At 39.6% G+C, this 24,749-nt stretch overlaps 2 protein-coding genes across 6 annotated transcripts in view; both read left to right on the forward strand.

The window, feature by feature from the left end:
• Positions 1-14,947, forward strand: part of DNAJC6 (DnaJ heat shock protein family (Hsp40) member C6) — a 96,371-nt gene extending 81,424 nt beyond the window's left edge. For all 5 annotated transcript variants that reach the window (XM_060231963.1, XM_060231960.1, XM_060231961.1 and 2 more), the window contains 4 exons: positions 5,567-5,833; positions 8,149-8,294; positions 10,103-10,279; positions 12,563-14,947. In XM_060231963.1, coding sequence (XP_060087946.1) covers positions 5,567-5,833; positions 8,149-8,294; positions 10,103-10,279; positions 12,563-12,664 — 692 coding nt within the window. In that variant the 3' untranslated portion in view covers positions 12,665-14,947. The remainder of the gene's footprint in view (positions 1-5,566; positions 5,834-8,148; positions 8,295-10,102; positions 10,280-12,562) is intronic.
• Positions 14,948-16,448: 1,501 nt separating this feature from the next.
• On the forward strand, positions 16,449-24,579 carry LEPROT (leptin receptor overlapping transcript). Its single transcript, XM_060231964.1, has 4 exons — positions 16,449-16,752; positions 18,054-18,129; positions 18,746-18,932; positions 23,958-24,579. The coding sequence occupies exons 1-4, from the start codon at positions 16,581-16,583 to the stop codon at positions 24,072-24,074; spliced, it is 552 nt and encodes a 183-aa protein (XP_060087947.1). The 5' UTR covers positions 16,449-16,580; the 3' UTR covers positions 24,075-24,579.
• Positions 24,580-24,749: the final 170 nt, after the last annotated feature.

Below are 24,749 nucleotides of genomic sequence, written 5' to 3' on the forward strand. Positions count from 1 at the left end.
GAATTTATGGCCACACTCAGGGCTTCTTTTCTGGAAAAAGAGATGCTAGAACTCTCAAGAGGAAAACGAAGGAGAAAAACATGGGTGCCTCTCATGAACTTTTAAACATTTTTTTGAGAATTTTATTTCCATGAAAAGGTGCCAGAATTCATTCCACTGTGTTCCTCCAGAAAAAAGCCCTGGCCACACTACAAATATTTAACAATGGAAGGAAGGAAGACTCTGGTCAGAGATGGATGGGAGCATGTGGTTAGAAAAATGGGTGAAGACTTCAAGGCTACGAATTCAGAAATTTAGGCAAGGCTCAAGTAATAATTATACTAGTGATTGATAAACCTCTTAGAAAAATGTGCATTTACTGTGTTATTTTGATGTTTGCTTCTGGATCTAGACAATGTTTTGCTCCTAAAATTATTAGTTAAAAATGCTGTGTACTAAACTGCTACAATAAGTTTCAGGAGACTTTTAATATCAGAATAGGAATTACCTTGATTCCTCATTTATTTCCAATAAGATTAACTGTATGCTTTTGTCACAGATTCATTAACTTTTGACTCATTGCGATTAACTATATATTTTGTCCCTGGATTAAATACTGATTGTCTGATCACATTTGAAGACACTGAATTTGCCTAAAAGGACTCTTTTTAGGATTTGCAATAAAGGCTCAGATGACAGAAAGCAAGAAGAAATGATGAGAAATGGTGCTGTCGCAGAGAACTGGAGAGCTAAGCAAACAACAAAATCCATAAGGCTTTAATGCAGAATGCCTTGCCCCAAACTGTTGAATGTTTCTACCCTTAGTATAAGTCTCCATGGTGCTTCATACTCTTTCCCCATCAAAATGAAAGCTGAAGTTTAGAGGAAGCAAAATTTTAAACTCCTTGTTCCTCAGTGTAAAACCTTCAGACTCTGTTCCTTCTTGCCCTCTGAGAAATCTGGGCACCAGCAGCTGTCCAAAGTCTCTGCCTGACACATGCTACTGACCTGGCTTTCCCAACCCTTGGAGGGGTGTTTCTGCTACCACCTGGCCTTTGTAGAAATTAGCCACTGAGATAGCCAGGACCCCCAGCTTCCCTTTTGTGCATTGCCATTTCCCATTACCCAGCATCTGGTTATCATGGGGCAGTTCACTGCACTTGTGCACCACTGGGGGAGTGGCAATAGACTGCCCCCTTCTCCTGATGTTCAGTTTAAAATAGTGTATCTGAAATGGTGGTCTATGTGCCAGAGAACAGCTACCAGCATTAAAAGTTGTGTCCTGACCTGGATAGTCCAGGCAAGCCCCATCTTGTCAGATCTTGGAAGCTAAGCAGGGTCGACTCCAGCAAGTACTTGGATGGGAAACCTCCTTGGAATACCAGAACTGGAGTCAGGGGCAAGTTTTATTCAGCCACCTTCCTGAATATCCTCCAGGCCCCCAGAGATCACCATGACTTCCAGATGCGTGCGCATACACACACACACAAATTACATCCCTCCCCCCCCAAAAAAGTAAGAAAATGCCCATATGCAATGGATTGAGCAAGGGATCCAAAATAAAAGTGTAAACATACAGTTCCCCTGTTCCTCACACTGCCTTGGCTCATTATTCTAAGACAGGTGCCTTAACATAAAAGTTACAGTGCTTCTGAAAGGCTGTTATTGCCCTGGAGTCTTTGCTCAGGCCTCTAGTTTTCTAAGTGGCAGTGGCTGCCTTCAGCCGGCCCCAGGTGAGAGCTCCATCTGTCTCAATGGAACCAGAACAAAAAAGACCTTTCTCTCTGTCATCTCTGTTTCCCACCCCCTGGGCAGGTAAAAGTAGCTTTTCCTGAAATCTTCAAGAAAAGACTTCTCTAGTATTTTCATTCTCTAAAACATTGCTGTCTGCTAGATGTCACTTTTATAGCTTTCTAGCTGTAATGGGATTGGGGCGTGACCATCCCATTGTCTCTGGCCAGAGAGCTATTAGCATGTCTAAAGGGTGGCTGAGATGGAGTTTGAGAGCAACTGAACTGATTTTTCTCCTCTTGCCTGTTCTCTGCCAAGAATTAGAAAACCTTTTTAAAACTAAACTTGAAGGTTTTGTTTGGTCCACACCTCCCAAGAGGTGATATGGCCCAGCTCTGAAATTGACTAGGCAGTTGTTGCAGTTGGCAAAATAACTTTGTTTGTCTGACTGACTGTTTTAAGGCTTTGGTTCCATTGTTGAATTACATGATCCTGATGGAACCACTGCCGCTCCAGAACAGGGAGTTGATCATTTGGATTCATCTTGAGCCTACAAGGGACTTTTGAGAAAGTGCTATACCATCATGGAACTGTTTTCTCTTTGTATTTTTTTGAAAGAATTCTATATATAGGGTGATAGCACTTATTATTTGTTACAGTGTGTCGTCCATATATATTGTATTCAAATTGTAGCATCTTTACACTGAATTAAGTCTATATTATGTAGTGAGCGATCCATAAGGCAACAGGATTGTACTATTGTTCTTGTTTTGCGTTAGCTTCTTCAAGCTGCATAAAAAAAATCATATACATATCAATTAAAAATATTCACAAAATCACAAAATTACATAATTACACCAATTTAATTTGTGTACATCAGCTTGAAACATACCTTCTCACAATTAATATTCACATACCGGGTAAGAACGCCATGAATTTCAAACACAGAATAACACTCCAACAGTGATAAGATTACAATCTGGTCACAAGCTATATATACACAGGTGTAGATAATTAACATTCCTTAAAGATACACAACTTCTAGCTACAGAAATGTCCCACACAAATTACAGTAAACAATCACCCGGACACTAGCGCACATACCAGTGCAAAGTCCTTCAAAGGAAGCAAGGTATGTTTCAAGCTGACTGCATAATATTGTACCATTAATTTTCTTGTATCTGGCATTTATTTGCTTGAGAAGGAATTGGATTCCTGATGATATATCGTTCCTTAGAGGGATTGAAAGTGATTGCCTTCACTGACTGTAAAACAATTATATTTGATACTTTTGTATAATTTTGAACTCTTGGTTTAATTTTTTGGAGGTTGAATATCACGGCAGCTTTATACTTTGTTTCCCCTGCCTCACCTGGAGATTGGCAACAGTGCTTCCCCAGGAGGAAAGGCCTCTCCCTCAGAGGTCTATAGTGATACCTTAGGAATTTCCCACCAACCTGTAACTGGCTTCTCCCTACTGTGAATGAACCTTACTTTTGTGCCAGTTGAAGAGAAGGAACTACTACTGTTGTCTCATGAACATGCCTCTCACAATTTACTGTTTGCTTTGCGGCAGCGTTGTTGGGGGGGGGGGGGGGGGAGAGACGGGCTGTCTTCGACTTACTACAGCGGGCCCTGAGGAGAGGCAGTAGTGATCAGTAGGCCCCAGGAGAACCTGTCAGCAGAGAACTGTCTCCCTCTAAGGTCAGTGGCCTTCTGGTGGGGTTCTTGCCTCACAGGGCTGGTGGTGGGTGGGGGAGAGCAGAATCAGCCAATGGCACGCCAGAGACAGTGTGCGGGCCAATCCTGTGTAGGCCACATCTGACCAATGAAAATCCTCAGATTTGCCAGCATGGCTGGGCTTTTATTTATTACTGATAGCATGGTGTTTTTTTCCTTGTATTTCTCTAGTTCACCATGATTCTCTAGGTTTATCTCACAGTCTTTTTGTGGCATGGAGGTAAATAGCATCACTTGGTAAATAACACTCCATTAAACCTCCATGAAAGGGACAGATCATTTTTTTCTGCAGGCCTGTTGGGAACCTTAACTATAAAAACATAAAGAGAAATGTATCACCTTAGAGCCTTTTTCTGAGTAGGTGTGCATATTAATGTAGAAGGAGCTATTCTTCAATTTATGTATACAGGTGAGTGCAGATTTTAAAATGTTCAGATTTCATGTATGAAAATAGCAGGCGCTCCTCCAATAAAAGCCTGTTGGAATTAATGATAAAAGACAATAAGCTATCCTGATAAGTCATTTGATACCCTGTGATAACAGTTTTCCTCATTCAGGTTATAAAGTAACTCACAATGTATGAACTTGTACACTCTGCTACCAGATTGGGCAACCTGAACTTCCTTGTTATTGCTAACATTGCAATTGTGACTAAGCAAAAAGTTGTCTATAAAATAACTGAATAAAGCAGATGATACAAAAGAAAAGTAGCTGAACTGAGAATAAAATAAGACTAGTTTGTTTGGGAGGGGAGGCAGCATGGTACAGCCCAAGGATGGCCAAACTTGCTTAATGCAAGAGCCACAAGACATGAACATCTGATGTTTGGGAGCCGGGAGGGAGGGAGGAAGGCAGGCAGGCAAATGGATGGGGGAGAGAGGCATGGAAAGAAAGCAACTTTAATGTTAAATATATTTTTCAAGCTGCCAGCTGGCTTGGAGAAATGATTTAAAGAGAAATGTCTTCAAGCTGGCCAACGGGGCAGTGGGGACTTAAAGAGCCACATGATATGTGTGAAAGGGCCACATGTGGCACCTGAGCTGCAGTTTGGCCACCCCAATATAGCCCAATTTTGCCAGAACTCAGAAGCTAAGCAGGGTTGGTATTTGAATGGGAGACCACCAAGGAAGACTCTCCAAAGGGATGCAATGGCAAGCCCCCTCTGCTTCTCACTTGCAGAGATCACCAAGAGTCAGTTGTGACTTGACTGCACATACAAACATACGTACCTAGATGGTTTAGAACCTCATTAGCCTAGGAATATATTTTCTTTCGTATTCTCCCTCTTCCCTTTTTGTAAATAGATTACTTCCCCACCTTTCAGCTTTCTTGTCTACAATGCCAGTAACATTCTCCCTCCTGCTATTTATCGTTCCTCTGCTTAAATGTCACATTGGTTCTAGAATCAGATATCCTGCTTCCCTCTGCTGGCTTGCTGCTTCTCTGCAGGATAAAAACAAAAAAAAATTGTCTGATGACACATTGCTCTACTTCTGGTTATTTCTCTATCTATTCTGTAATATAGAGGAAGTCTTGCATGACTGAAGGGGGGGGGGAAGTAGAATATGCAAAGTCTTAACCAGCCTTCCAGAGTACAGTAAAATTTAAAGAGCAAAACAATCCGGGCAATATTTAATAATATAAATTCCATACTATAGTCATATGATTTGTGATGCTATGCTGATAAGACTTTCAAGTTAACTAATAGTATACGATCAAAGGGGATTCTTTCATAAACGCAGTTGAGCAACAAAGTAGACAATACCAAAGAAAAGTATAGTCTTATTGAAAACTAAACTGAGGAAAAACATTGGATGACTTCTTTAGGCTCATGTCTTCAAGATTAGGAGAGCAATCCTAAACAGAGTTGCACCTGTTAAGCCCACTGAAGTCAGTAGGTTTTAAAATGCGCAGCTCTGTTTAGGGGATTGTGGCCCATTATGGAAAGAGGGGAAACAGGAAATGTGTACGCCACTGATGAAGTGTCTTTTGTTCATGGAAAACAATCTAGATCCCCCTCACCATGTAAATGAAATTAGCGGAAGACTCAAGATAAAACTGTTATATACCCCATTTACAATATCCAATATCTAATTTCCTATTTTATTTGTTTTAGGTTGTCCTTCCTTTGCCAGCAAACCCAGCACACCAACAGGAATAGGAGGAGGTTTTCCTCCTATGAGTTCACCACAGAAGCCATCACCACAGTCAATGGGAGGTAGCAGCTGGCAACAGGGTTCAGGTTATTCATGGCCGCAATCACAGTCCAAACCCCAGCAAAGCATGCCACATTCCTCTCCCCAAAATAGGCCTAACTACAATGTGAGCTTTTCTGCAGTGCCTGGTGGACAAAATGACCGTGGGAAGGGAACCGGAAGTTCTGGTAAATTGAATTTTTTAATTAAATGAAACTTGGTTTTGGGGGGGTATTTAAGTAAATCCTGTAAATTATTACAGGAATTCAGTTTTTCCTTGTTTTCTAGACATGGGCACAGCTCACACATGAACATTTGCATGAACTTGGGCTGGTTCAGAGCCCCCGAACTGCTTTAGGGAAGGCCTATCAGCTTTTAGGTTTAAATGGCTGTGAGCCATTAAAATGTCAGTTTCACTTTCCCCCCCTTGGAAGCAGAGGCAAGCGAAGCAAAATTACTACCAGTCATTTAACCCTTCCTGGGTGATCCTACCTTCTCCTGGCCATGGCTCCTTACAGCGAGAAATGGAACCAAATTCACCAGTTCAGTTCGGAGCATTTTGTCAACCCTCAGACCCAACCAGATTTTTGGGGCTCCTGCTCATCCCTGTTGTTTTCAAATATAATATTGACAGCTTGAACTGGTGAACAAGCTCAAGCTCAAAATGAGCCCATATTTTCTGAAATTTGCTTGTACACCTGTATACAGTTAGGAATGGATAGGCAACCCCTGACAGACTAAACAACAGCAGACTTTTGCTTGGCATAGGAGCTCCAACTACTCCATCCTAAAAGCAGTGGAACAGATGGACTGGGGTGGCTCAAGTAATGGCTGGGTAGCAGTGTTAGCCGAATTGCTGGGGTCTCCTTTTTTTGATGGAGGAATTAGCAAGAGGTAGAACTAGGTAGAGCTATTTTTAGAGCAGGGAATTTTCCACCAATAATACAAAGGTCCAGTATCAGAAGGAAGACTCAAGTTAAAATATTTTAAAATGTTTATTAGAAAAATATGTAGAAAATACAATCACACACACAAGCAATACAATACAATCAAGAGACTAAGAAAATAGTGGTGATGAATAGAGACTTTTAGGAATTACAGAGGTATTATCTACCTAAAACAGATGTGCAGAGATCCATGCAGAAAGTAAAGATGGAGATGTGCACAGCCATCATGCCATGTCTAAGAGGCCCTTTACTCAGAGTAATGGAGGAACAACCTGTATATGTATCCACAGACTGAACAGGGAGGTGTGGCTTGCTCTCATATAGTAATTGGAGGGGTGGAGACCACTGTTCCCTCTAAGCTGAGTTAGTATGAGCTAGCTCACAGTTCTTTAGCCTCTGGCTCACACATTTTTGTCTTAGCTCAGGAAAAATAGCCCCAGAGCAAACTAATTGATGCAGTAGCTAACAACTTTAATACCAATAGTTCACGAAGTAGAATTTTTGCTCACAAAACTCTACCGCTTAGAGGGAGTACTGGTGGAGACCCACTCCTGGGCTATGATCGATCTTAATGATCATTGATGGGGCAGCCATATAAGCCTAGACATGTTTCTCTGGCTCATGCAGAAACTGTTTTCACTTGGCCTGTTTTTGACAAGGAACTTCAAGTTCATGTCAGGGAAAATGGGGACCTGAAAGCATGTAGGGGTGCTTCCCATATGGCAGGCTGTGCCTCCTGGCTACAGCAGAATGGTCAGTTACAAGAGAGCCAGTTTGGTGTAGTGGTTAAGTGTGTGGACTCTTATCTGGGAGAACCAGGTTTGATTCCCCACTCCTCCACTTGCACCTGCTGGCATGGCCTTGGGTCAGCCATAGCTCTGGCAGAGGTTGTCCTTGAAAGGGCAGCTGCTGTGAGAATCCTCTCGACCCCACCCACCTCACAGGGTGTCTGTTGTGGGGGAGGGAGATTAAGGAGATTGTGAGCTGCTATGAAACTCTTGAGTGGAGGGCGGAATATAAATTCAATGTCGTCGTCGTCTTCTACAAGTCAGCAGGGTTTTGAATGATGTCACTCCTCCAGAACAGCAATTGTTTACAATTAGAATTTGGAGTGTGGTGATTCTGAAAACAAAATTTTGAGTGTCCATCTAGGACTGTGCTCACAAAGTATCTTTTAGGACCACCTATTATGCCGATGGTATTTTTCTTCCATTATAATCACAGTGTGTACATCGAGAGCAAAATCACTAACGTTTCATATATACTTTTCTAAGACAGACTAACTTTATCCTTTACTCCCATGCTAAAAGATCTATATTTAACATATGCAGTGTGAGGTGGAGCACAACTCTTCTCTGCCCAACACCTTTATAGGCAGATGTTGCACTCTATACAGCATCTGAGCCAAAAGAATTTCCTGCCCTTGGGATAAACATTAGCTTTAGGCAGCTATATGCTTTGTATTATGTAATAATACATTCTGGTAATGGATTTGGAATAATATGGCATTTATATCTTCCCAAGTAATTTACTTAAATCCTTTTATTATCTTTAAGACTCAAAGCCTAAAGGAGCTGCTGACTTTGAGGATCTCTTATCTGGTCAAGGTTTTAATGCCCACAAGGACAAAAAGGGCCCTAGGACAATAGCAGAAATGAGGAAGGAAGAAATGGCCAAGGAGATGGATCCAGAGAAGTTAAAAGTATGCTGCGTGTTTGTAATCTGAAAACTATTTATTGAGGACTTTGTTTTTGGCTTAAGAAACAGCTTTAGACATTTCACACTGTGGAGATGGGGTGAGGAAGAGGTCAGATGAACAGTTCATCTTGCCTCTGTGGTTAGGGGTTTCGTGTGAATGCTTCACTCATGCCTCTACAAACCACGAAGAAGCATACAATAATAAAGTACAATCTAATTTTGTATTTATTCTGGGATTTAACACTTGTATACTATCAAAGGCCTTCCAGAATAGCTATGTTTCCTATGTTTTTTCTGGAGGGTCTGCAGAGAAACATACATACACTTCCTTGGAGAGGAAATTACATAATTTAGGGTTAGCAGCCAAGAAAGCCCTCCCATGAGTTCCCACCGCTGAAGCTCTGAACAACTAGTTCCTGCAGCAGGGCTCTTCCAGATGATTTTAACATCTGAACTATTTCATAATGGAGGAAGCAGTCCAGGGTGGATTCAGACTTCCAACAAACTGCCCATTCCAGCTGCAGGTGGCCTCTTACATCATTCCTCAAGGTCCCCTATGCTCCAGGAGAAGCATATCAGTGGGCTGCATTGGGGGACAAGAAAGCATCAGGAGACAAGCAAAAGTCAGTTTGGTGTAGTGGTTAGAATAGCAGACTAATCTGGTAGAACCAGGTTTGATTTCCCACTCCTCCACATGCACTTGCTAAGTCACCTTGGGTCAGTCACAGTTCTCTCAGCCCCACCCACCTCACAGGGTGCCTATTGTGGGGGAGGAAGGGAAAGGAAATTGTGCACTTCCAAGTGAAAGGCAGAGTATAAATCCAATCTCCTCCTCCTCTATTCTGCTGATGGAAAATTTAGTCTGGGCCCAACCCAATCCTTCAGGTATTTGAGAATGAAACAACAGGAAAGGGGGGACTCCCTGGATATGTTTGAACTTTAAAAACTCAAAACCAGCATCATTATATGGGCCTGGAAAATTATCTGAGAGCACAAACTGATACTAAAACACTATACCTTAGTCTGCATTATTCGATTATATTATTATTATGTACACACTTTATTGATGCCAACAAAACTGCATCAGAGAATAGCATTGGAAGGGACCACACATGTAATCTAGTCCAACCCCCTGCTCAATGAAGGATCAACCTCAAGCATTCCTGACAAGGGCTTTTTTTCTGGAAAAAGGTGCCAGAATTCTCAAGAGGGAAATAAAGGAGAAACACACAGGTGCCCCTCATGAACTTTTATAGATTTTTTTGAAAATTTTGTTTCCATAAAGAGGTTCCAGAACACCATTCCACCGTGTTCCCCCAGGGAGAAAAAGCTCTGCTGACAAGTGTTCATCCAGTTGCTTTTTCAAAACTGCTAGTGGGAGGGGAACTCACCACCTTTAGCTAGCTAATTTCATTGCTAAACTATCCTCACTCCCTGTTCTTTTCTAAGTGACAGCCTTTCACATACTTAATATTCCCCCCTCAATCTCCTCTTCTCCAGGCTGAACATTCCCAAGTCCCTCAACCTTTCCTTGTAGGGCCTGGTCTCCATGCCCCTGATCATCTTCATCTTCTGTACCCACTGCATTCTGTCCACATCCTTTTTGAAGTGACTTCATTGTCTTTCATGTTGAATCCCAGAAAAAATGTTATATATTTGTTTTTGGAGATAGTTTATCTTTGTTCTTGCTTTCTTCTAATATTGGAAGAAGTTCTGGAGAGGCATCCAGCAAGCGTTTGGAAACTTGCATTTGCTAGTTAATATAGCTATTGTCTGGTTCTGAACTATATATATATATATACACACACACAGATCCTTGAATGGATTGAAGGAAAGGAGAGAAATATAAGAGCCTTGTTGTCCACAATGCACACGGTGCTATGGGAAGGTGAAACAAAATGGAAACCAGTCGGCATGGCAGATCTTGTGACTCCAGAGCAAGTGAAGAAGGTCTACCGGAAAGCAGTGCTTGTTGTTCATCCTGACAAAGTAAGTAGCCATATTTGCAGATAAATAATTTAATTCACAATTATATTTGCCCAAAGATTACTTTGAGGTCTAGCCACATAATTTCTCCTCACTATTTACTGTTCACTATTTTAAAATGATATGTGATAAAACAGCCACTATATCTTGTGGTGAATATTAGCATAGCATTATTTATATTCATATAGCACAATGCAGCTTACAGGTCATAATTAAAACCATATAGAGTACAGTAACAAAATAAAACCCCATATAACCATCCTTCCCTGTAAAGGATAAATGTAGTGTTTATTATTACTAGTTATAGAATAGGAAAAAAAATATGGCATAGGAATGTTTACTTTGACTGCCCATTTATTCACAAGACTGAAGTTGTCCTTCAACAGAAATTATTTAGAAATTGATTAAAATTGGGAAGAGAAAGAAAAACTATGTATGAGACATCTAAATAAGAGGGGGCTGACTAAAGAGTCTCAGAATGACACATCTCATATATTAAAAATAATTATTCTGATTAAAAATCCAATAAATATTAGTAAATGTGAAAGATGAATCTGAAGTTTTTGATCCCAAGATTTTAATCCTAGTGATGCCCTAGGCCTGGCAGCACCCTCTGGGTGCCTTGATGGTTACAGCCATTTTTTCCCAGGGAACCACTGTTGCCAGTCTCCAGGTGAGTCACCTTAGAGCAGGGGTGGCCAACAGTAGCTCTCCAGATGTTTTTTTGCCTACAACTCCCATCAGCCCCAGCCATTGGTCATTGGTCAGCAAGGAGCAAGGACATATAAAACAACTGTGGAATATTAACAAAATACCATTCTATGAAAAATTAACACTATAAAATCCAGTACAAAATCCCTCTTAAAGGAGAAACAGCCTACAAAATGAATTCTTATCCAAACTTACATATATTTCAACATTATCACAATTTCATATACAATTTTTCAAACAATCAATCACAAGTTATATCAACAAAATTCTCAGTTCAGTCATTTCCATGTGTGCATGTTAATTTCCAACTTCAAAAGCTTTGCCCACCTGCTCCTGCGGAATGAGTTAAAGTGCTAGTGCTTTTAATGATTCCATCAAGAATAATTCAAAATTCAAAAAAGTGGGTGCAAGAGAAGCCTCTGATGGGAACAGTAGCAATGTATAGTGCATAGCGCTCTGTGAGTGATCCATTTTGGAGTGATGAGTAGAAATGCTTCTTCGAAGGGTCAATCTGAAACGGTAATACATGCTAGTGTTCCTGTCAGAGGCTTCTTCTGTATTCACTTTTTTGAATTTCATCTTAGTGATTGTTTGAAGCTATTATATATGCTGTATGAAAATGGGAAGAGAACTGACAGAAACTGCAAAGCACTTTGTTTCGAAGGAATTATTAAAAGCACTAGCACTTTAACCCATCTGACAAGAGTGGGCAGGCGAAGCTTTTGAAGTCAGAAATTGCCATGCACACAAGGAAATGACTGAACTGGGAATTTTGTTGATATAACTTGTGATTGATTGTTTGAAAAACTGTATATGAAATTGTGATCATGTTGAAATATATGTAATTTTGGATAAGAATTCATTTTGTAGGCTGCTTTTCCTTTAAGGGAGATTTTGTGCTGGATTTTATAGTGTTAATTTTTCATTGAACAGTATTTTATTCATGTTCCAGTTTTTTTGTTTGTCCAGTTTCCAAGCGAGGGCTGTAGATCACTCAGAACTGCTCTCCAGATGACAAACATCAGCTCCCTTGGAGGTGGGGCTGGAGAGAGTGAATGCCTTCACTTGGGTGCGTGGGAAGGGTGGGGGAGCACTTGCCCAGAGCCTCTTTCTAGAGCCCGTTGTATTTTTCCCCACAACAGGGCTTATTCCTAGTATAAAATAACCTTATTCCTGTTTGACCCCGAAGTCTGTTAAACATTTTCATTATGCTGTATATTTTACTGCTCATCCTTCATCTATATGTATAGACAGGTAATTCCCATTTGCTTCTGTTCTGTCTTAACTCTAATTGACTAAACAACCCTCCCCTTCCTATATATAACAGCTGAGGAAATTCTGTTTCGCTGTATCTGAAGAAGTGTGCTTGCACACCAAGGCTTATACCTTGAATAAAACTTTGTGGGTCTTAAAGGTGCCACTGAAATCAAGCTTTGTTCTAACTTTATATGGATTTGCAAGGCCGACTCAAATCTTTGCGCAGTCCTGCTCTTTCCAGTAAATCCAAACTTGATTAGCTTATGTGAATGGCATTTAATATGGTATGTGATGTTTTCTTACTCCATTTCCTTCTAGGCTACAGGACAGCCATATGAACAATATGCAAAGATGATTTTTATGGAGCTCAACGATGCCTGGTCAGAATTTGAAAACCAAGGCCAAAAGCCCTTGTATTAGCAGACTTCCTCAGACATTGCTGTAGATCTGTGCTAGTGCTCGTATAGTTTCTTGCCACAAGATTTTCACAGCTGAACTGAATATCTGGCTGGAAATTTGGAAATAATAAAACTAGCCCTGATACTAAAATTGTCATCATGAAAAGAGGGAAAAAAATATAGAATGTGCTCCTTACTTATGCCATGAGTTACAAATGCAAAGAGGGAAATTCTAGGAATCTTGCAGTGTTCTTTCAGGTTTAAACAGGGTAGGTAAGAATGCATTCTAGAAAACTGGGATTTAGTCTTGGAACTAGGAGATGAAACGGATTTCCCTCCCCACTCTTGTTAAGAAACTTAAAATTTTATCGGTAAGGGTGTGACTCAGACTTGAAAATATGTATCTGGACAGACTTTCTCAAAACTTAAGAATGTTCATAGGCTTTGTGTTGTTTGCTTTACACTGTTACTCTTAATTTGGCATTTCAATTATTTCTTGTAGTATATTTCTGAATCTGACAGACAACAGATTACATGTCTGGCAAGTTGCTGCCTTAAGCACAGTGTACTGTATTTCAGGTTTCAGACAAACTGTTAACCCACTTGGGGAAGTGTCTTTAAATTATTTAATCTGCAACATGTTGAAGATAATGTCCAAGTCAATGAAGCACTGAGTTCAGAGTGTTGTGCGTTTATGAACAGTGAGGATGAGTTAAACAGCCTTTGCAAGGGATGATTAAAAAGAAATGTCTTAAACTCTTGTATCAAAACCAAAAGTTGAAGCCTTGCATTTTCTATTGATGTTATGAGTTTAAGTTCAACCTTCTTTATTGTGTTGTTGCTCATGTCCAGTCAGCTGTTCAAAGATGCTCTGGAGAGTAGCTGATCATGAGCTGATGGTGACATAGCTTTGCATTCTAAGACTCAGTTGGCAAGTTACCACATTGCTTATGCAGTTTTGCCAGATAAAAAGTAAATAGTGACTCCTATTTACCTACAGAAGATGTATTGGCCCAGTAAGCAATAATGTTCATATAGTCACATGGTGGTATCTCTGAAGATAAAACTAACATGTTGTCATATCTTCTTGCAAAACTAGTTTTTACATAAAACTTTGAAATGTTTCTCCTTTTGCATAAAAACTTGTAATAGCAGTTTTGTGCTCTGGTATTCCGTTAATGAAATCTGGTTTCTGCAAGGCATGGGGTAGTCAATATTATGTTGCTCTTCCCCCTCCCCCAGGACAGTTGATGGACTGTTGCCTTGCAGCAATAGCCATGCAGAACTGTGAAGTTTCGAGAGGTCAACTGTGTTTATAGATTCTGATGGCACTGGACACTATCAGACCTTGGACCTCATTATACACTCCATTTCTTGCTGGCATTATTGCTCAGTACTGGGGGGGGGGGGGGAAATACGGTCTCTGCACCTTCTTTTTGGATAGATAGCAGATAGGCTGAAAAACTTCCACATGCATAAAGGGGGGGAAATCCCTAGCAGATGTGAAAATCTTACTCAATTTGGTGTTTTAAGGACAATCTATTTCTTTGGTTTTCTGTTATCATTTTCAAGTGGCACCCTTTTCTGCATATACAGTATGTAAACGAGCTTACCATTATTTTTATATAAAATGCCATCTTTTTGTTGTACTGATCCATTATTTATTGCCATTTACTGCCAATGTGAAACAAACACCGTCTTCTTTTTTTATATATACAAGGCATTAAGATGTTTAAACAGCTATAACAAACTGGATGTTATTTATTAACATATTATGAAATGTTTTGATCAAGTATGTGCTTGTCTTATTAAAAAAATCTGGAATGTGATTCATGTTCCTGTGACTTGTTTTCCTCTGTTCCATTCACATCTGTAGATACTGTATGAACTATGCTTATGAGTGTACAAATGGATTTAATTCATGTAGCATACATTTTTGAAATTACAAGAATGGCATTACCTTTGTATCCCTGTTCAAAAGAAAGGCCCTGGATAAAAATACAGTATATCATTTTAGCTTTATTTAGTTCAGTAAAAAATACTATAAAAACTTACCCAACTCAAAACACCTCTTCTGACTGCAGTGTTTTTATGGTGCATGAAATTGAGACCTGCTGTATGTCAAAAATACAGAAGTTTAACAAATGGTGTGGGGGGTGTCATATCTTGATAATTACAGAGCTTGTCAATTGTTCAAGTTTACTGTTTAACTAAAAACTCTGTTGTATTTTTTTTAAAATATACAGTGTTCTCAATTAAATGTGACTGGTCTAAAATATTTGTACATATTAAAAAGTTTGAAGAATCCAATCATTTTTTATTTTATAGAGGTAAAACAATAGCAACGAAACATTATCACTGTTAGGTACAGTGAAATTTCTAGTCAGATATATAGATGACTTTGTATTCAGGAATGCACCCTTACTTGCTAATCAAATCTATTACACTGTGAAAACCAGATTGTGCTGAACCTGTTTCTGCATATTTCTGATTATATGTATTCTTTTTAATTTTTATTTTTTTAAAAAATTCAACCCCATTTTATATAATTCAAGCAGTAATGGATTCATCTACAATTTCCTGGCTCCATTTTCTTTGGAAGAGCTTGATTTCTAGAATAAAGAGATTAAAGCACAATACTATGCAGACACCCAGTGGAGTAATTCTGCCTAGGACTGTACTATGTAAACTACCTTGAAAGCAAGGTGGCCAGTTGTTTTTTTTCTTTGTGCAAGCACACTCACATAACAGATGTCCCCATGAAAGAATTGAAGAAATATAATAATGGAAAGTGTACAGATATTTAAAAGTGCAGCTAGTCACATTACATGCAAACAACACCTAAACCAATAGTCAGGTATCTATTCAATTACCATCAAAATTAGCACCACGGCTCTTCCTTAAAAAGGGAATACTGCTTTGTGAAGTCACCTTAACAATGCATGATTAGAAACTCATCACAAAAAACCTGAAACACGTGCCATTCAAATTTATGTGAGACTTTCAAAAGTAAAAAATTAGCAGACACCTCAAAAGGGTTCTTAAAAGCAGACACCTTAAAAGGGTTCTTACCTAGTGTTTGAACATTAGTGTTTGAACACTATGTAAGTTTCTCATTTTATGAAGAAGGGAAAAACACTAACAAAAGTGTTAACAGCAGTCACTCTAAACGCAGGAGGCGGTCAGAAGTCCAATCGTGGAACATAGATGGACAGTTAGGAGGGATGGTGGCTCAGCGGTAGAGCATCTGCTTGGTAAGCAGAAGGTCCCAGGTTCAATCCCCAGCATCTCCAACTAAAAAGGGTCCAGGCAAATAGGCATGAAAAATCTCAGCTGGAGAACCCTGGAGAGCCGCTGCCAGTCTGAGTAGACAATACTGACTTTGATGGACAGAGGGTCTGATTCAGTATAAGGCAGCTTCATATGTTCAGTTGATACAGAATTGATACTAGCATGATAGCTTACTTGTAACGCATGAGCTCCAGCCACATTAATACACGCTGATCCATGCTCGCTCCCCACTGGTTTTGAACAGGAACTTGGCTTTTCTCACGCACTATAGGTGCAAACAGCTATCCATTACTTACCCTTTTACGAATGTTAATTTTTTTCTGCTTATTACTTCTCACACGGCATCTTTTTTTGACAGATTATTCTTTTTATCCTACCATATTGTTATCTACTCTAAATGACAATATTCCAGATTTTTAAATTGTTACTCACTAGCCTGTGTAACATCTCCCCATCCTCCCTTGCCGCTGCATGTAACTTTACGTTTAAATATAAGCTCTGTGGATGTACAGTTTATGCATCGCAGGAAACCAACTCCAACCCGCAGGAGCGGATGCTGAAATACTGTTTAAAGTGCTGGGGGACATCCGTTTGACTTGTCCACAGACCACGCCTCTTCATAATCACGTGTCCTTGAACGTGGGGAGATGCTTTCTCTACCTCATCGGGGAAACTCGCTTTTTCCGGCGGGAGGGGCAGGCCGAGAATGGCACGTGACAGGAAGGCGGAAGAAATTAGCCAGGTTTTTGCTGCCGTCGACAGAACCCGGAGGAGCGATAATAGCCCCCTCAAGGGACTACGACATGGCGGGTGTTAAAGGTACTGGTTCTTTTTCTTCCTCCGCCGGACTTTTTCGAGGCCGGTTGTTGCCATGGGAACCTTCCTTAGGTTCAGCGCGCAATCTTAGGCATGTTTTGCTAACACGTAACTCTCACCGTCTTCGGTGGGGAAGAACTTGCATCGAGACTGGCAAGCGAGAACGTATACATAGGCCTATTTCGGCAGATATGTCGGGCGTCTCTCACGCACGCGTGTAGCCCCTCTACAGGTTAGTCTTTCGGTATTCCTGAGCAGGCAGCCTTTGGCGTTGAAACTTGATGTTGAATACCTCTCGGTTAGAAATGGTACGCTCTTAAGTTTTCCTACCCTCGTTTTGTTCTACATTTTTGCGGGGATATTTCATTGGAAGCGCGCGAGGAGGCGAAGCTCCCACGAAAGTGCCTTTGCGTGTAAAAGCCCCGCGGCAGAGGCTGCCCTTTATGGCTTTCTCTGTACTCCTCCTTTTGAAGTGAGATATGGGGGTTGGTGGAACTGCCCTTTTCTGTAATGGCGCCTTGACTCAAGAGGAAAGGTGAAGTATAAACATTTTAGTGCACAAACAGTATTTGGTGTCTTCCCTATAGCTGCTTACCCGGCGTTTATAAATCATCATGACGGTTTGGGCTTTTTAAAATTGGGCTTAATGTGTGCCTTATGCCTCCTTTTATAGGAAATTGAATTTAGTTTCACTTAATGTTTCCCTCATTTTATGCCTTATGACCATTGTTCTTGGGTATTTTTTAATGTTACATTTTCTGCATAAACCATTTTGTGAGCGTTCATTAGAAGAACCGAACAGAGAATTTTGCAGGTGCAGCTGGTTATATATGGAGTGGGGCGGGTACTTCGCCTTCCTGAAATTTCCTTTTGTGGACAAGTTAAAATACAGCAGCTCCTGGCCTATTTCGCATGCCACAAATTGCATTTTGTTGGTGGTCTTTTAATGGAAGTTAGAATTCCACAGGCCTTAAGGAAATTATGGATTTTAATAGTGTTTCCCACTGCTTATGTGCAGATTGCAACATTAACAGTTTCACTACTAAAAGTAGTGAAAATGAGTGTGGGTGAGTGTCTTTATAATGTAAGCAGCTAACCAGAAAGTATGATTGTTGAAAACCACAAGAAAATACTCCTCTTGTAACATTTACATACAGGTCTCATTATGTAGTAATAGAATATTGGATCATGTTATTTTGTAAGTAGTGAATTTAAATTGTACAGAATGCATTGTTTGGCTTTAATTATTCAGTTAACTTATGAACAGACTTCTAACATAATCCTTTTAATTTCTGCTTGTGTAGCCCTGGTTGGATTATCATTCACAGGAGTCATTGGCCTGACGTTTCTTATGTTGGGATGTGCCCTAGAAAATTATGGGTAAGAATATATTAATCTGGGGTGTGTGCTAATGCTTTGTTATCTAGTTTAACAGATTTAAACACTAATTTAAAATGCCAGGCTCAAGCTAGATGTGACAGTTGGATATCCTTGAATTGATAATCCCCATGAGGGTGCTTTGATGCGTAAATAGAAGCAGCAGAATAGACAAGGGATTTTAGACCTAGGGAAATGGGAAAGATGTAGGGGAAAGCATTGTTTCCTTGGAGCTGCTGTAAAGTGAAGCTAGAGTAGTTTCTTTCAAAAATTAAAGAAATGGGTTTTGGATTGGGAACTGACTTTGTCAAGTAAAGAAACAAGATGGTAAAATGACAGGAAACTCAAAAAAGAATTATGTGGACACAAGAGAGCGATAATATTTTCAGGTATGTAGAAAACAAAGGGTGAAAAGGCAAGAGGATGCAGTTGGGCTGAAGGGATAGAATCTCGAAGAAGGCTTGAAAATATATGGCCCTGTTTGTTTTCTATGATAATATGTTGCTCCCATGGGAGGAGAAGAGTTCCGCTATTCTGGTTTCTGAGGAAGAAAGTTGCACATAAGATTTGTTTTGAGCTTCCTTATTTTTTCTTATTCTTTGTATTTGTCTTTCCACAGTATATATTGGCCCCTATTTGTTTTGATATTTTATGCCATATCCCCTATACCTCACCTCATTGCAAAGAGATTAAGTGATGATACAGATGCTGCAAGCAGTGCCTGCAGGGAGCTAGCATATTTCGTCACAACTGGAATTGTGGTTTCTGCCTTTGGATTTCCTATCATCCTTGCACGAGTTAAAGTGGTAAGATCTTAAAGGAAGATCCTGAATGTGACTGTTTTTGGAATCTGGAAATTTCTAGTGCAGATGCATAACTTACAGATGTGTTTCATGCTACTGAAAAGTAGTTGTGTACCTGCATTTTGGGGCTTGTGTGTGTGTGTGTAAATAAATAGCAAAAACAACAATAAGCAAACAAATCAAAAGGTGCTGAAAGTTCCATATCCTTCTCTAGAGGGAAGGAGACAGGGAGGCTAGACTTGATGGTAAACCACTGCTATCGCCTGGCAGAACATCTTTGTTTCACAAACTGCATTAGATCTTGTATGGCCCAGATGTCATTAGGCAGAGAGTTCCACCAGGTCCTCTAGTTGAGGACAGATGGATATTCTTTGGGCCAGGGATCCCCATGAGGTTTTTCCAGGATGTAATACTCTTCTGGGGGGGTATATAGGAAGAGGCAATCCTGAAGATACACTGTTCCCAGACCATTTAGGGCCTTGAAAGTCAGAACAAAAACCTTGAACCTGAGCTGGTACTCGACTTGGAGCTGGAGCAGCTGGTGATGCAGTGATTTAATATGTGCCATTTATGAGGTCCTAGTAAGGACCTGTACTGCTGCGTTCTGAATAAATTTCCAGGTCTATTTCAAGGGCAGTCCTGTGTAGATAACAGCTCTCCACTAGTGACTCATAGTAGTTTACAGTGTAGAGGAACAATAGAAATGGCTTAACAAAACAAAGATATTATAATTTTAGCTTAATAAACTTTTAGCAATAAACATATATACGTGGTGATGGATAGTTGGAGTAGATTCTGCGTAATTTTACTTAAATGGTTTTTGTAAAAAGAAGCATATTACATCTTGGTGTAATACACCATGTATAATAGGAATGTCCTTAATTAATGTAAATACTTTAACATAATTATCTTATTTTTTATTCCCCAACATCCCTTTTTCTTTTCTTTACCCTCGTTAATCTTTAAAATAAAACTATCAAAACCCAAAATAAAACGCAGAATTAAGCATATACAGTGCAGCAGATCAAAAATTAAACCTGCATGCACTTATATTGCAAGACTTCATACCATCTTTTAATTATCTCATGGGCAACTTGTTTTCTAAATTCAAATTGGGTTGAAGTGGCAACTGAAGTTTCTGTGTTTTGATGACTGGTCTTAATGACTCAGTTTTTCTTTGGTTGAGAAGAGTATTAGCTCTTCTGAATTATTTTAATTGAAGGATTTTTGCCCTTTTTGCTCTTCTTGTCGCAGAATTAATTGAATGTTACCCTGACAAGGTATGTTCCTGGCACCATTCTGGTTGTGTATAGTCAATGAAAATGGAATAGTGCACCAGTTCTAAGCAGAAGACAGCTGTACTGGTGCATTCTTCTTTCTTAAAAATGTGGCTGTCCTCCTTTCTACCTCCCATGAAAAATTGTTAGACTAATTGCTGTCTATGCTCAAAACATCTTTCCTAATAAATGAAGTCATGCCTCTTCCAGTTCCTCCACATTTCTGTTTGACTATTGTGCTGACAATTATAAGCAGCTTCCAGCACCCCATAGGGCTGGTGAAGTTAAGTGTAACTCTTTTTGTCTATAAAGCTTTCTCTCCCAAGATCTTAATTAATGTCTGTTCAAGTAGTAGTTCTTTATACTTTTTTTCTTCTATCCAAATGCATTTCTCTGTGTAAAGGTCAAAGTGTAATACAGAGAGACCACTAGAGAGAATTCTAATTCCTTCTTTTTCTTACCATAATGACCTTGCTGAAAGTTAGAATTGTGTCTGGAAATTTTGGAGCTATGTTCTTCTCAGTTTTAAAGGGAAAACAGAAACTTCAGGAAAACTTGAGATACATGCAGAGTTTGTTACTTTAAAAACATGAAATTTATTGTGTGCAATTTAGTACCTAAAACTGTACTGTTTGTATGGAACAAAGTATAAATGCTATATAACTTGGTCCTTTGTATATTTACTTGGGAGTAAGTTCTGCTGATTTAAATGTGGAATCTTAGCAACATTCAATTTACTTAAATATAATCCTCGAAAGAGAGAAAGCTAGAGAAGGGCAACTAGAATGATTAAAGGGCTGGAGCACTTTCCCTATGAAGAAAGGTTGAAACGCTTGGGACTCTTTAGCTTGGAGAAACGTCGACTGCGGGGTGACATGATAGAGGTTTACAAGATAATGCATGGAATGGAGAAAGTAGAGAAAGAAGTACTTTTCTCCCTTTCTCACAATACAAGAACTCGTGGGCATTCGATGAAATTGCTGAGCAGACAGGTTAAGACGGATAAAAGGAAGTACTTCTTCACCCAAAGGGTGATTAACATGTGGAATTCACTGCCACAGGAGGTGGTGGCGGCCACAAGTATAGCCACCTTCAAGAGGGGTTTAGATAAAAATATGGAGCACAGGTCCATCAGTGGCTATTAGCCACAGTGTATGGAGCACAGGTCCATCAGTGGCTATTAGCCACAGTGTATGGAGCACAGGTCCATCAGTGGCTATTAGCCACAGTGTATGTGTGTATATAACATTTTTTGCCACTGTGTGACACAGAGTGTTGGACTTGATGGGCCGTTGGCCTGATCCAACATGGCTTCTCTTATGTTCTTATGTTCTTATGTTCTTACAATCCTTGAAAGAGAGAAAGCTACAAGCTGCTGCTCCTGAAAGATATTGAAGATTGGTAGAATTAAGTAGAATGGTAGAATTTATTGCATAATAATTTAATAATAGCAGCCTGAGCAGTAACAAATACTATAGCAAAATACAGCAACATTAAAAGAATCAGGACATAATGTAGAGTACAGCATCTTTATTCGAATTTAAAATTAAAACATTAGAATTACAATAAAATTAGTCAGCTTGATCAGATGGTGGTCAACACTACTAGTTGTGCCACTGCTTTGCAGGGGGAAGGCAAGGGGTAAGAGTGCCAGCCAGATGGATGCTGTCATCAACCTCAACCAAATGCCTAGTGGAACATCTCTGCCTTACAAGCCCTGTGGAATTGCATTATGTCCCATAGGGCATGCATATTCCTTGGCAGACAGTTCTACCAGATTGGGGCCAGGGTGATAAAAACCCTGGCCCTGGTTGAGGACAGCTGGATATCTCTTGGGCTGGGGACCGCAAGTAAGTTCTTATTTTTATTTATTTATTTATTTAGGATTTATATCCCGCCCTTCCCACGAAGTGGCTCAGGGCGGCTTACAACAGAGAGTCAAACATAAAATTAATAACATTTAGATGTATAAATATTTAAAACATTTAAAACCTTAAAACATTACAGAGTGTAATGCTCTTAGGGGGTATACCAGGAGAGGGGGTCCCAAAGAAATGTGGGTTCCAGACTGTTAAGGACATTAAAGGTATGCACCAAAGCCTTTAATCTGATCTGTCACTCAACTGGTAGCCAGTGCAGCTCGTGCAGCACAGGTTGAATATGTGCAGTTGCAAGGTCTCTGTAAACTTTATAGTAACATTTGGGTCTTTAAGAGTATATAATTAATCACACTAATATGTCTGTGTGCATTTATCTGAGAGGGAGCTTTTTTGAATTTAGTGAGACTTGTGTCTGAGTAAAAATATGGTTGCAAGTATTTTAGTAATTGAAGATACAATTAGCTAACTTGAAGATGTGTGTGTTCCTTTTCAGTAAATAATGTATCTGTGTAAATACTGACATAAGTTTAGCTATGAACGGAATAGTGTCTATGTAATAGTAATGGATGGCTGTTTCATGTGAATCAAAAAGACACAATAGGACCAATTTGCGCTAGAGCAAGGGTGCCCAAACCATGGCTTGGGAGCCACATGTGGCTCTTGAAGCCTCTACTGCCGTGTTGGTTGGCTTAGAGAAGACATTTCTCTCTTTCCACCTCTCCCTCCCTCCCAATATGTCTTGTGACTCTCAAACATGGCCACATGACGTTTATTCTATGTGGCTCTTACATTAAGCAATGTTGGCCACCCCTGGGCTAGGGTATAGGATTCTGCAAACCTGGGTTGTATTAGGGGCCCTAAATAAAACCCTAATGGTAACATCTGCACATGCATAGGAAAAATACCAATCTTTGGGTGGCATTTTGGGTTGCCAGATCAATTCAAAATGGCCAAGAAATGATGGTGTAGGTGGAGATAAGGAAAATATGTCTGGGGATGGAGAGCAGAAATGGTGAGGAGAGAACAGAGCTGGGGATAGGTAGAGTGGGAGAGAAAAGAGTGAACAGGTGGGTGAATGACTGGGCGGGAGGGATGACTGACAGGTAGTTGAGGGAGGGGTGATGCAGGAAGAAAGATTGGGTGCATAAGTGCCCAGGAGACTGAAAAGAGTGAGCACATGTGAAAAGGAATGAGGCACAGACAGAGTGAACTTTTCTTGCGTCAGGTTCTAATAACCCAGTCAGTCAATCATCATTTGTGCCATCACCTTTTCATTCTTGGCTCTTAAGATGTATTTCAGTGTGGATTGAATCTAACAGTGTAATTCTGTAGTGGTGCTTTTAAAAGCATCTATTTCTGAAAGAAAATATTTCATATGAGATTCAGAAAATACATTGCCCCCCCCCCCCCCCCCCCAAATTTCTGACTTTTCTATTCAGGTTGTAAAAATTCCAGCTTTTCTGTTTATTTGGTCTTTACATCCCTACTGAAGGCTGAACTTTTACATTCTGAGAAGACCATGACGAAATTATGCTTCATGATTTTCCCTGCTGTTTATGTTTGAGCTGGGGGGAAAAATCTCAACTTTTCTGTAAGTGCTTTCTTGCACAATTTTATTATATATCCAGCATAAGTAATTGTCCTGTATATCAGTGTATTTTAGCAACTCTGTATTACTTCTGAAGTATATCACTAGTTCTGTAATGATGACTAATTGGCTTGCTTAGTACTCATAATTAATTCACTGTTTGATCATTACTGCTTTTAGCATCATGATGTTGTATTTCATTGTATATCTCTAATGGTCTAAATAACCATATTTCCTGCCAGTGACTGAAAGTTTAATTTTTATATATTTTTTTGTATTTCAGATCCAGTGGGGAGCTTGTGGCCTTGTGCTAGCTGGAAATGCAGTAATTTTTCTTACCGTTTTAGGATTTTTCCTTCTGTTTGGCGGAGGAGATGATTTTAGCTGGGAACAGTGGTAGCTTGTGCTTCAACATGAAGCTTATGCTTACACAGATCTTCATTACTTATGAAGCTTTACTATGAAACAGAGCTTATATTATATTGGTCTTATGTTTGTATGTATACTATGTATATATGTGCATATATTGACTGCATATGCCTTGCTTTACAGTCTTGGTAGTTTTTATATGTGAGTATTGGCTAACATAGGGAAGCTTATGGGATTTTAAATCACTGCCTAAAATTGTGCCCTAAAGAGCAGGTTGTATACAAAGTGAAAGATTGTATCCAGTTTTTCAGCTCCTTGTTAAATTACTAGTTCTTATTCTACTGATTTTATCCTTAACACTAAGTAATCTCTGATGATTTAACTTTATCAATGAAATTGTCCATATTCTATATATAAATGCATTCCCTTCCCGCTGTTGTTCGAAATATCCTGCTGCCTGCTAAGTTGTCCAGCTACAGTGGTTTTATTATAAATTACTTTATATTCTGTGTTATTAAATTACTGATTTTATGCTACTAGTTTTATCGTTAACACTAAGCATCAGACAGTTTTCTTAATTAATGGAATTGTCCATATTCTATACTTCAGTGTATTCACACTGTTGTTCTGCTCTGACCTGGATAGCCCAGACTTGTCTAATCTTGTCAAATTTCAGAAGGAAAGCAATGACAGCCCTGGTTAGTAC

Source organism: Heteronotia binoei, chromosome 2, assembly GCF_032191835.1.
Source record: "Heteronotia binoei isolate CCM8104 ecotype False Entrance Well chromosome 2, APGP_CSIRO_Hbin_v1, whole genome shotgun sequence".
NCBI classification, from domain to species: Eukaryota; Metazoa; Chordata; class Lepidosauria; order Squamata; family Gekkonidae; genus Heteronotia; species Heteronotia binoei.